General features: G+C 40.6%; 1 protein-coding gene across 15 annotated transcripts in view; it reads left to right on the top strand.

Annotated features, from left to right (window-relative positions):
- Positions 1–13,658, top strand: part of TCP11L2 (t-complex 11 like 2) — a 79,608-nt gene that overhangs the window by 51,906 nt on the left and 14,044 nt on the right. For all 15 annotated transcript variants that reach the window (XM_064590681.1, XM_064590682.1, XM_064590678.1 and 12 more), the window contains 2 exons: positions 4,023–4,243; positions 5,053–5,189. In XM_064590681.1, the coding sequence (XP_064446751.1) occupies positions 4,023–4,243; positions 5,053–5,189 (358 nt within the window). The remainder of the gene's footprint in view (positions 1–4,022; positions 4,244–5,052; positions 5,190–13,658) is intronic.

The raw sequence follows: 13,658 nt of genomic DNA, 5'->3' as shown, positions 1-13,658 counted from the left end.
TTTGTATTGCTATATACTTTCCTCTTAGGACTGCCTTTGCTGCATCCCAAAGATTTTGAACAGTTGTGTTTTCATTTTCATTGGTTTCCATGAATTTTTAAAATTCCTCTTTAATTTCCTGGTTGATCCATTCATTCTTTAGTAGGATGCTCTTTAGCCTCCATGTATTTGAGTTCTTTCTGACTTTCCTCTTGTGACTGAGTTCTAGTTTCAAAGCATTGTGGTCTGAAAATAGGCAGGGAATGATCCCAATCTTTTGGTATCAGTTGAGACCTGATTTGTGACCTAGGATGTGATCGATTCTGGAGAATGTTCCATGGGCACTAGAGAAGAATGTGTGTTCTGTTGCTTTGGGATGGAATGTTCTGAATATATCTGTGAAGTCCATTTGGTCCAGTGTGTCATTTAAAGTCTTTATTTCCTTGTTGATCTTTTGCTTAGACGATCTGTCCATTTCAGTGAGGGGGGTGTTAAAGTCCCCCACTATTATTGTATTGTTGTCGATGTGTTTCTTTGCTTTTGTTATTAATTGGCTTATATAATTGGCTGCTCCCATGTTAGGGGCATAGATATTTACAATTGTTAGATCTTCTTGTTGGCTAGACCCTTTAAGTAGGATATAGTGTCTTTCCTCCTCTCTTATTACAGTCTTTGGTTTAAAATCTAATTTGTCTGATATAAGGATTGCCACCCCAGCTTTCTTTTGGTGTCCATTAGCATGGTAAATGGTTTTCCACCCCCTCACTTTCAATCTGGGGGTGTCTTTGGGTCTAAAATGAGTCTCTTGCAGACAGCATATCCATGGGTCTTGTTTCTTTATCCAATCTGATACCCTTTGTCTTTTGATTGGGGCATTTAGCCCATTTACATTCAGGGTAACTATTGAAAGATAGGAATTTAGTGCCATTGTATTGCCTGTAAGGTGACTGTTACTGTATATTGTCTGTGTTCCTTTCTGGTCTATGTTACTTTTAGGCTCTCTCTTTGCTTAGAGGACCCCCTTCAATATTTCTTGTAGGGCTGGTTTCGTGTTTGCAAATTCCTTTAGTTTTTGTTTGTCCTGGAAGTTATCTCTCCTTCTATTTTCAATGACAGCCTAGCTGGATATAGTATTCTTGGCTGCATATTTTTCTCATTTTGTGCTCTGAATATATCATGCCAGTCCTTTCTGGCCTGCCAGGTCTCTGTGGATAGGTCTGTTGCCAATCTAATATTTCTACCCTTTTAGGTTACATATCTCTTCTCCCGAGCTGCTTTCAGAATTTTCTCTTTGTCCCTGAGACTCGTAAGTTTTACTATTAGATGTCTGGGTGTTGACCTATTTTTATTGATTTTGAGGGGGGTTCTCTGTGCCTCCTGGATTTTGATGCCTCTTTCCTTCCCCAAATTAGAGAAGTTCTCTGCTATAATTTGCTCCAATATACCTTCTGCCCCTCTCTCTCTTTCTTCTTCTTCTGGGATCCCAATTATTCTAATGTTGTTTTGTCTTACGGTATCGCTTATCTCTCCAATTCTGACCTCGTGATCCAGTAGTTGTTTATCTCTTTTTTTCTCAGCTTCTTTATTTTCCATCATTTGGTCTTCTATATCACTGATTCTCTCTTCTGCCTCATTTATCCTAGCAGTTAGCGCCCCCATATTTGATTGCACCTCATTAATAGCCTTTTTGATTTCGACTTGGTTAGATTTTAGTTCTTTTATTTCTCCAGAAAGGGTTTCTCTAATAACTTCCATGCTTTTTTCAAGCCCAGCTAGTATCTTTAAAGTCATGAATCTGAACTCTAGATCCGACATCATACTAATGTCCGTATTGAGTAGGTCCCTGGCAGCCAGTACTACCTCTTGTTCTTTTTGTTGAGGTGATTTTTTCCGTCTTGTCATTTTGCCCAGAGGAAAATAGATGAATGAGAGAACAAAATGCTAACAGGGTAACAACATCCCCAGAAGAATATACACTGAACAAATCAGAAGAGACCTGAAACTGGGGGAAAAGAAAGGGAAAGAAAGAAAAAAGAAAAAGAAAAAGATAAAAACAAACAAACAGTAACAACAACAAAAAAACAATATGATCAGGCTGGTGCATAGATCAGTGCCACACACTAGATTTTGGGCGTATTTTGGTCTGTTAGAAGAAAGTGCCTCCGAAATTTTAAAGAAGGAAAATCTTATATATGTACAAAAATAAGGGTTAATACTATGAAGGGATGGAATATGACTGTAAAGATGAAAATTATAAAAGATTTTATAAAAGGAATTGATAAGATAAGAAGTTGGTTGAAAAAAGAAAGAAGAGGATTTAAAAAAAAAAAGGGAAGAGAATGTGATCAGGCAGAAGACTAGAACAAAGCCATACATTAGAGATTTAGGGTATATTTTGGTCTGTTAGAAGAAACTGTATCCCAAAATTTTAAGGAGAGACCAACTTATATATATACATATATATGTATATATACCAAAAATAAGGTTAACTACTATGAAGGGATAGAATATGACTCTAAAAATGAAAAATAAAAAAGATTTTTAAAAAAAGGGATTGATAAGATGTTGGTTGAAAAAGGGAACAAGAAAAATTCAAAAAAAAAAAAAGAAAAGAAAATGTTAAAAAAAAGAAAAAGAAAGTTAAAAAAAAATAACTTTGAAAGACTAAAGAATCATGGGGAAAAAGCCATGAATTCTATGTGCAGTATTCCCCTAGCGCTGGAGTTCTGTCGTTCTCATTGATCGGTAAACTTGGTCTTGGCTGGCTGTTCTTGCTGATCTTCTGGGGGAGGGGTCTGTTGCCGTGGTTCCCAAAGTCTTTGCCAGAGGCAGAATTGCCCTGCCCTTGCCGGGTCCAGGCTAAGCAATCTGCTCAGGTTTGCTCTCAGGAGCTTTTGTTCCCTGCAAGTTTTCCGTTGGGCTTTGGAGGACGAGAGTGAAAATGGCGGCCTCCCAATTTCCACCCCTGAGGTTCTGAGAACTCGGGGCCCCCATCCTCAGTGTGCTCCCAGAGAAAAGCAATCACTTCCGTCTCCCTGTCTCGGGCTGCACTCCATGCTCACCCGGCCTGTGACTGAGCGTTTCTATCTCTGGCACACGACCCTGTGTGGAGCCTCCAAACCCAGCAGATCCCTGCAGTGCGCTCCTGCACCACTCCTCCCCAGGGAGGAAGGGGAGTCTCCCCGGATCTGCCGCTTGTTGGGTCCCTGCTGGAGGAGCAGTGGCCCGACTGTGCCGCGGATCACGGTTTATGGCCACCCCGAGCTGAGAGCCCGCGCCTGGGCCCCGCCTCTGCAGCCGGCTTCCCTGCTCCGTTACCTGGGAGCCCTGCCACACTCAGGCACCCCCGGTCTTTCTGTGATCCCGAGGGTCCTGAGACCACACTGTCCCGGAGGGTTTCACCCCCCGCTTAGCCACCGGAGTGACGTCCCTCAGCGGAGCTGACTTTTAAAAGTTCCGATTTTGTGCTCCGCGGCTCTATCACTTGCCAGAAGTGGCTGACGGAGGCCCCTCCCCCACCATCTATCCTCCGGAATATCGCCTCGGATTCACTTCTCCACGCGTCCTACCTTCCAGAAAGTGGTCGCTTTTCTGTTCAGAGAGTTGCTATTATTCTTTTCTTCGATCTCCTGTTGAGTTCGTAGGTGTTCAGAATGGTTTGTTCACTATCTAGCTGAATTCCTGGGATGAGTGGAAATTTCGGTCTCCTACTCCCCTGCCATCTTGCTCCTTCCCCAATGTAAACTTTTTGAAGTTATTTCAGTAATACTCCTTCCTTGCCAGTTGCTCTTATTCTGATAGTTTCAGTAACTTCCATGGGTTGGAGGCAGGGGTGGGGGCACTTTAATTCAGAAGATAGAGCTTTCTTTTTAGAGTTGAGACACTAGAGTGCTCCTCTGACCCACCACCACCAGTCAGTATAAGCTTCTTGGCATCCAGGGCATTAAAATATGGACAAGGAGCTTAGTCATCTAGACACTGAAGTAAAAAATGACAACACTCATTCATGTAACAATGCTGTTAACTTTCCTTTCCCTATGTAGATTCTCCTCTCTTTTTTGACTCCTGGCGGCAACAGACTTCGCAATCAAATCTGTGAAGTTTTGGACACAGACCTCATTAGGCAACAGGCTGAGCACAGTGCTGTTGACATCCAAGGCCTGGCCAACTATGTCATCAGTACAATGGGAAAGCTGTGTGCTCCCATGCGAGATGACGATATCAGAGAGCTCAAGGCTACCGGCAACATCGTGGAGGTGCTGAGGTTAGCACTTTTGCTGCTTGCATTTTCTGAGAGTACCTTTGAGTTCATTCAAAAGGGAAGTGGGGGGGGAGGGCAGGTACCTAGGTGGTGCAGTCGGTTAAGTGTCTGACTCTTGTTTTTGGCTCAGGTCATGATCTCAGGGTCATGAGATCAAGCCCTGAATTGGGCCCCACGCTCGGTGCAGTGTCTGCTTGAGATTCTCTCTCCCTCTGCCCCTCCTGCTCGTGCTCTCTCTCACTCAAATAAATAAATATTAAAAAAACAAAACAAAAGAAAAGGGAATGTGGGAATTGAGTAACACAGAATAATAACTGGTCTCCCAAAGGAATCCTTGATCTTAGAAGAAAACCAGATAAGCAAAGCTAAGTATTTTTGTGCCTCCCTGCCCTGTCCTTTTTTTTTTCTTTTCTCTCTACCCCCCGCCAACTCCAGTAGGAATAGAAACCATGTACACTTCATTCAGACTCCTTAAAATTTCAGGGCTTTCCAATGAAAATTCCTTCTTGAATCTTCTTTGTCTCATTAAGACTCATTGTTTATGCTTCTTAGTGTCTATCAGTTTACGGCCATGTGTAATGGATCAGCTGGAAGTATTGTATTTGCTAAAGCAAATACTCTTGAGATCTGTGAAGATTACATTTGGAATGCAAGTGTAATGCCGTCTATGAAAAGTGACCTTGCCAATGGCAATGGGAATTTCAAAACTATTTGGGGATGTTTATCTTTTCCAGTCTGTAAAATAGATCACAGTTAATGAATTTCAGCTTAATTTCTTAATCACCTCTCTATTTTAACTCTAAAATTTTTAGACAAATATTTCATGTCCTGGACCTCATGAAAATGGACATGGTCAATTTTACAATTAGGAGTCTTAGACCACATCTTCAACGCCAGTTGGTGGATTATGAGAGAACCAAGTTCCAAGAAATTTTAGAAGAAACTCCAAGTAAGTACAGTATAATGTGTATATGTTGAAATTGGGTGGAAATATGATGTGTTTATGTTTTTGACGTCTTGAGTATCACTAAAGAATTTTGGCTTTTCTGTTAAACATTTTTTTTTTAACTTCTAAAATCGACATCACAAATTTATAGCTGTCTGCCCATGTCCCAAGAACTGTGCCAAACAGTATTCATTTCTTCATGCATTAAAAAATATATATTTATTGAGCACCTGCTGTATCCCAGACACTGCTTAGTTGCTGTGAATACTGTAGTGAACAAAACAATGTTGTGACCCCCGAGGAACTGACATTCTAGTAGGCATGGCAAACAAACAAATAACATATATTGTCAGATGTGTTAAGTGCTATGAAGAAAAGTAGGAAAAAAGGGCAGAGAGCAATGGGGCAGGAGTTGGGGAGGTGGTGTTTTTTAAGATAAGGTAGACTGGGAAGACCTCTCTAAGAAGTAACATTTGAGCAGAGTTTGCAAAGGAAAGGGGCATGGAAAATGTGAGAGAAGAACATTCCAGCCAGAGGGAGCTGCAAGTGCAAAGGTGTGAAGCTGGCACGTGAAGATGGACAGACAAGAGCAGACAGTGTGGCTGGAGTAAAGTAGGCAGAGAGAGAGTGGGAGGAGACGAGGCCGAGAGGTAGACAAAGGCAGGTCCTATAGAGCCTTGCTAGGAAATGAGAGTTGAGAGTTGATTCCAAGTGTGATGGGAAGTCATTGGAGAGTTTTGAGCAGGAGGGCAACATGTGATTTTCATTTTTAAAGACTACTCTGGCTTCTGGGTAGAGAATAGATCATACCGGAGCAATGAGGGAAGGGAAACAGGGGGACCAAGTAGGTGGTATTGCAGTTGCTCCAGCAAGAACTAATGGTCCAGGTAGCAGTGGCAGAAGTAGTACGAACAAGTCAGATTCTGGATGTATTTTGAAAGTTGAACAAAATGATTTGCTGAAAGTTGGATGAAGGAGAAAAGGGAGGAGTTGAAGATGATGCTAAGGTTTTCACCTGAGCACCAGGGGTGAATAGTGATGGTTATTTGTGAGGTGGGGCAACTAGGGGAAGGCAGGGAGGGAGGTGGTATGGAATCAGGGTTCAGTTTTAGATACATGAACTTTGAGATCTTGTTTGGCATCAACATGGACACGTCAGGTAGGCATGTGGATATAAGAGACGAGAGTTCAGGGGAATGGTGGATACTGGGGGTATACATTCAGGACTCACCAGTATATTTATGATAGATAAAGCCACGAAACTGAATAATAGCTAACATGTGCTTAGCACATGCTAAGCACTTTACCTGTATTAACTAATTTGATCTTTGCAACAACTTTAGGAAATTACTCCCCATTTTACGGATGAGGAAACTGAGGGATAGAAAGGTTAGATCTCTTGCATCCATGACACAACTTGTAAGCTATGGAACTGGGACTCACCTAGGTGGTCTGGCTACACCGTTCATGCTCTTAGCCACAATATTACACTAGATGAAATTACATGGGGAGTGAGTGTCGACACTGAAGAGGCCTGATTTGGGACTCTAGAGCATCTAGAGCTCGAAAAGAGGAGAAGGATCCAGCAAAGGTGACTGTGAAAGAGTAGCCAGAGAGGTGAAGGAAGCCAGGAGCTGGTGATGTTCTGTAAGACAAGTGAACAAAGTGTTTGGAGAATGAAGACATAATCAGTCTGCTAAGTGGTCAAGAAAAATGGAGGCCAAGTCTTGACCACTGGGTATGACTGCATGAGAATCCTTGGTAACCCTGATGGGAGCAGGTTCGTGAACTAGTGGGCATTAAAATTGGACTGGAAGAGGGGTCAAGAAAGCCTGGGAGTAGAGAATGTGGTACCTCAATGAAACCTCGCAGTTACTTAGTTAAGTAGGTACTGTTATACCCTTTATTTCACAGGTGAGGGAATTGAGATGCCAGATGTTGTACAGCTGGCAAAAGACTGGCTTATCAGATTCCCTCATGGGCAAACTCTTAACACTAGCTTCTGGGCTTTAATTCACTACACTGTAAGGCTGTTAGATGATCCACCCACTTCACCCCCACCCCTCGTGGACTGAGCTTTTCTGTCAAGCTAGTCAATATGGTAGCCTTAATGTAAACAAAGCCAAACAGGTGCCACTTTTAAAGGGGCACCAAGAGTCTGGAGCATGTCCAGGGAAAAGGGCCTGGGTCGTGGAGGGTCATAGCAGGAACAGTCCATGAAGCTGTGCACATTCTGTGTGGTAACAAGGAGATGCATGTGGGCCAGGAGCACTGCCTTCCTACTGTTATTGATTCAGGGACTTTGGGTTAAGCTCCGTAGGGCAGACTAGGATCCATGGAGGGAAAGCACAGGCAGCTGGTTTCGACCTTTTTAGCAGCTGGAGCTGTTTTAAGCTTGGAATGGGCCTCTCTATTACTACTCGTAATAGTGCCAGCTATCATTTTGTTGAACACTTATTATATACCAAGTCCTTACTATGTGCCAGATGTTTTTCCTTTATTATCCCATTTAGGCCTCACAAAGCCCCATGAATCTGGCACTGTTATCACTCACTGTCTATAAATGAAGAAATGGGGGTGCCTGGGTGGCTCAGTCATTAAGCGTCTGCCTTCGGCTCAGGTCATGATCCCAGGGCCCTGGGATTGAGCCCCACGTCGTTGGGCTCCCTGCTCAGCAGGGAGCCTGCTTCTCCAGCTCCCTCCGCCACTCCTCCTGCTTGTTCTCTCTCTCTCTTTCTTAAGTAAATAAATAAAAAATCTTTAAAAACATACAAATGAAGAAATTGGGGTTAAGGTACTTACCCTAGGTGACTGCTAACGCCTGAGTAAGCCAGACATGTCTCTGCCCCAAAGCGTGTACATTGAACCACTACACAACTGCTTGTCTTCAGATGAGCTACTGACTTTCTTTGCGCCATCTGCAGAGGGAGCGCTAGCGCTGAGTGGCAGATAAGATTAAATGACTTCTAAGGATCCTTGCACAACCAAAATTCTGTGGCTTCAGGGCTGTATTGTTTTAGCTCCAAAGGGGAGAGAGGGATTAATGGAAATAGAACCCTACCAAGAACCTGAATCTGAAACCTGAACTACAGTAACTATGTTTGTAGCAGTGTTTTCCTTTCCAGTGTTTTATTGTTTGGTTTCATTTGTGCGCCTGTGTACATGTTTATACGTGTGTGTGCAAATGTCTCCATGTCTTGAATCAAGATAGCTTGTCATCTGGAACAAATTCCTTAATATTGGTTTGAATTACAATTTTATTTAAATGATTTGTTTCTGTCCTTAAAACCCAGGCTTAGTGACCTGCAGTTCATTTGTACTTTTCACATTGATTTGGATATTTTAAGAGATTTAAGAATAGAATAAATCTAGTTGTGCATATAGGTCATTATTGCCCAGCTCTAAATATGTTCCCAGAGAAATCAAGAGTCCAGGAAGCAGAGTGTATGTCAGCTGTTAATTATATCCTCAAGTCGCTCTGCCGAAAGTCGGTCACTGTGCCCTAATATCAAAATAAGAGCCTCATAGTAACATGCAGAAGGACGAAAGGGTTGGATTTTTGTGTGTACATGATTTCTTATAAAATAATTATTGGAAAGTTAATACAGAGAAGCACTCTAGATTTCTGAATTGACTCCAGAAAATACTTTATTTTGCCAACAGAGAGATTTTATATAATTGCCTGATTAAAGTACAGCCAAGAAAGCCTTAAGCAGTGATTGGATGCATGTACTAATCATCAACAAGATAACCACATCAGGTCCAACAACTAAATTACCTGTGGAAAGAGTAACACATTACCCCTCAGGGACCAGAGCAAAAGTAATTTCTAAGATACTCAGAAAGAGAAGCTTTTTATTTATTTAGGGTAATATCTTATATCTGATAAAACGTTCTCATAGAACTTCATTTCATGTGATTCTTTCAAAAATCCTGTGGGACATAAACACTTTTCAAAAACACATCAAACTGCATTTTTATTTTCTTTGCCTGGCACACAAGGCATTTAATAACTACTAATGGAACATTCTGAAGATGAGCAAACCGGTGCTCAACAATGGCCTGCCCAAACACCAGAGAGTCACACAGTTAATAAGTAGTAGAGCTAGGACTGGAAGCCAGGACTACATCCAAGCCAAGACTAAACCAAGCTGCTGCTTTGGCTACTTTCTTTGGATTTTTCACTTTTGTGTTATATCAGCTGGGTTATACTGCAGGCAACAGAAACCAACTCTGGCTGATTTAGCAAAAAAGGAAGAGAATGGAAGGACGGGGGCAGTTCACAAAAAAAGCCAAAATACCTGAGCCTGAACAAGGCCAGAAACCAGGAGAGCATCAGGAATCTAGGCAGGAAAAATAAGGGAAAGTTCCTAGCTCCATCATCAGAACAGTTAATGTGTACTTTAAAATGGTCCATCCTTGAATGCTGTAGTCACCATTCATATCCCAAGAAAGTTTGATGGGCATATGATTTAGCTAGGCCAACCCATGGTCAGGGGCGTTGCCTGGTCAGGGGCCTCTTAATTGATATTTATAAAAGAAACCATGGAAGGAGGGAAAATGATTTCTCAAAGAAAGCAGTACCAAGGGGTGCCTGGCTGGCTCAGTCAGTAGAGCATGTGACTCTTGAGTTCAGTGTCATGAGTTCAAGCCCCAAGTTGGGCGTAGAGCCTACTTTAAAAAAAGAAAAGAAATCAGTATCAAAAGAAGGGAGGTGAGGTATTACTAGGCATAATAGAGCAGGTGTCATGGGTAAAGGGAACTATATTCTTCTAAGTGGAAATTGAAGTATTTAGTCTGAATATTTTCCAGAATATTGAAAATGGGAGCCATTTAAAGCTTTGCACAACCTCAGAGTCTTCCATTCACATAATTCTGCAGCATTCTCTTGGTTTATGTGAATACTCTCTGCTTAGAATTATACAGGCTATCCCCCAGATCCAGGATGTGGAGTTGTTGCCTTTTTAGGGGTCACTCAGAGTTCATGCTTATGTACCAGATTTCATGCTTAGGTACCCTATTAGAAGGCAGCAGAGATGGGAATTGGATTCCTTGAAGAATCCATATGGGGATACCCTTGATGCATCCATCTTAGAAGGCTCAAATACTGGGCGCCTGGGTGGCTCAGTTGGTTAAGCGACTGCCTTCGGCTCAGGTCATGATCCTGGAGTCCCGGGATCGAGTCCCGCATGGGGCTCCCTGCTCAGCAGGGAGTCTGCTTCTCCCTCTGACCCTCCCCCCTCTCATGTGCTCTCTCTGATTCTCTCTCTCTCAAATAAATAAATAAAATCTTTAAAAAAAAAAATAGAAGGCTCAAATACTAAAACCATTCACACTAAACTGGCAGATTTTACAGGACATTCCCCTGTCTGCTCTTTGTAGCACTAAATAGCACAATCGGTGACTTTTACATAATGTAAATATTTGCGTGTGTGTTTAATGTTGATGAAGCTTTATGCGATTTCAACCTGCATTTACTAGGTTTAGATTCAGTGACTTAGTTGGCCAACCTGTAACCTATATCCCTTTTTTTAAACTTCATTGAAATATGCTATATGTGCAATAAAAATGTGCCCACTTTAAGTGTATGGTTCTGTGAGTTTTGACAAAAGAATCCTGTAACTGCCACTACAAACAAGATATAAAGCGTTTCTGTCACACCAAAAAGAACCTTCTTGCCCTTTGCAGTCAACCTCCTCCATCGTGGTAAATGCTGATATAATTTTCATCATTGTAGATTAGCTTTGCCTCCTGTAGAACTTCATATTAAATGGAATCACACCGTGTGTCACTTATTTGTCCAATTTCTTTTACTCAACATAAAGTTTTTGAGAGTCAACCATGTTGTGTATTTATCAATAGTCTGTATTACTGAGAAGCATCCTGTTATATGATTATACCACACTTTATCCATTTACCTGTTGATGGACATTTGCGTTGTTTCTGGTTCTAGTCTACTATGGATAAAGCTACTGTGAATACTTGTGTACCAATATTTATGTGGGCATGTGTTTTCTTTTCTCTTGGGTGAACACCTAGGAGTGGAATGGCTGGGTCATTATGTTAAATATATGGTTAACTTTATAAGAAACTAGCAGTTATTTTCCAAAGTGGTTGTGCTATTTCCAACTCCTTTACATTTTCACCAACACTAGGTATTATTGGTCTTTTAAATTTTACCTTTTATAGAGGGTATGAAAGTAGTATCTCATTGGGTTTTAATTTCCTTGATGATGAATGATGTTGAGCATCTTTTCATATGTAAAATAGCCATTTATCTTCTAATGTGAAGTGTCTATTCAAATCTTTTGCCTGTTTTTAAACCGGGTTGTCTTATTATTGAATTGAAGAGCTCTCAATATATTCTGGAAATAAATCCTTTGTCAGATTTATATGTTATGAAAATTTCCCCCCATCTGTGGCTTACATTTTTCATTTTCTTAACACTACCCTTTGAAGAAGAGAAATTTTTAATTTTGATGAAGACCAAATTATAAAATTTTTCTTTTCTTTTTTTTTTTTAATTTTTATTTATTTATTTGAGAGAGAGAATGAGAGACAGAGAGCATGAGAGGGAGGAGGGTCAGAGGGAGAAGCAGACGCCCCGCCGAGCAGGGAGCCCGATGTGGGACTCGATCCTGGGACTCCAGGATCATGACCTGAGCCGAAGGCAGTCGCTTAACCAACTGAGCCACCCAGGTGCCCTAAAATTTTTCTTTTTATTTGTGCATTTAGTGGTGTGTCTACAAAATCTTTGCATATCCCAAGGTCATGAAGACTTTTTTGAATGTTTTCTTCTAGAAGTTTTTATAGTTTTAGGCTTAGGAAACACTTCAAGGTAATATATTTCAAGGTTCACATTTTTCCATATGTATATCCAATTCTAGCACCATTTCTTGAAAAAGACTACCTTTTCTCTATTGAACTACTTTGGCATCTTTGTTGAAAATCAATTGACGATACATTTGTGAGTCTATTTCTGACCTTTTATCTTTTTTTGTAATCGAGGTATAATTTACATGCCATAACATTAATTTTTAAAAATGTATAATTCAGTGGTTTTTAGTATATTCATAAGGTTATACAACCATTGTCAGTATTTAATTCCAGAAGATTTTAATCACCTCAAAAAGAAACTCCACACCCACTACCAATATCTCCCTATTCCTCCCTTCCCCTAGCCTTTGACAACCCCTGGTCTACTTTCCATCTCTATGGATTTGCCAATTACGGGCATTTCATATAAATCAAATCATACAATGTGTGGCTTTTTGTGTCTGGCTTCTTTCACTTAGTATAATATTTTCAAGATTTACTCATCTTGTAGCACATATCACTACTTCATTTTTTTTTATTGGATTCTATTCCATCCTACGATCTGTGTCTTCTCTTTACTAAATACCACACAGTCCTGATTATTGAGGCTAAGTCTTAAAATCAGGTAATGTTAGTCTTCCGTCTTTGTTCTTTTTCAAAATTGTTTTGCCTATTTTAGGTCCTTTGAATTTCCATATGCATTTTTAATTAGTTTATCAGTTTCTGCAAAAGAGCCAGCTGGGATGGTGATTGGAATTATGTTGAATTGACATCTTCACAATAATGGGTCTACTAATTTGTGAATTGGATATGTCTACTTAAGTTTAATTGATTTCAGCAATATATTTTAGTTTTAGTGTACAAGTCTAGTTCTGATTTTTTTTAAGATTTATTTATTTGAGGGGGGAGGGGACAAAGGAGAAGGAGAGAGAAACTTAAGCAGACTCTGCTGAGCCGGGAGCCTGACATGAAGCTTGATCTCACAACCCTGAGATCATGACCAAAACCAGGAGTCGGATGCTCAACCAGCTGTGTCACCCAGGTGCCCCCCCAAGTCCTGTACTTATTTTGTTCAATTTAATCTCATTTATTTTATGTTCTTTGATGCTGTTATAAATAGTATTTTGTAAAATTTTTATTTTCTAGTATGTAGAAATAGAATTGATTTTTGAATATTGACTTTGCATTCTGAGAACTTGCTAAATTAACTTATTAATGCTAGTAGATTTTTGGACTATTCCTTAGGTTTTCTACATATACAATCATCTTGTCTGCAAATAAAGACAGTTTTAGTTCTTCTTCTTTTTTTAATCTTTGTGCCTTTTATTTCTTTTTCTTGCCTTATTGCACTGACTAGGACATCCAATCAGATGTTCAGTAGTAGTCATGAGAGAGGATATCCTTGCCTTTCTAGGGGAAGAATGTTCATTGTTTGACCATTAAGTATGGTGTTAGCTGCAGCTTCTCATAGATGTCCTTTTCTGTGTTGAGGAAGTTCTATTTCTAGTTTGCAGAGAGTTTTTTTTTTTTTTTTAAGATTTTATTTATTTTTTTTTAGAGAGTGAGCGAGAGAGAAACAGCATGAGAGGGGAGAGGGTCAGAGGGAGAAGCAGGCTCCCCGCTGAGCCGGGAGCCCGATGTGGGACTCGATCCCAG

This window comes from Mirounga angustirostris, unplaced genomic scaffold (assembly GCF_029215605.1).
Source record: "Mirounga angustirostris isolate CCGP_5_RB_7025 unplaced genomic scaffold, mMirAng1.0.hap1 SCAF_5, whole genome shotgun sequence".
NCBI classification, from domain to species: domain Eukaryota; kingdom Metazoa; phylum Chordata; class Mammalia; order Carnivora; family Phocidae; genus Mirounga; species Mirounga angustirostris.
The sequence above is the reverse complement of the archived record's forward strand: the minus strand, read 5'-3'. Positions and strand labels throughout refer to the sequence as shown.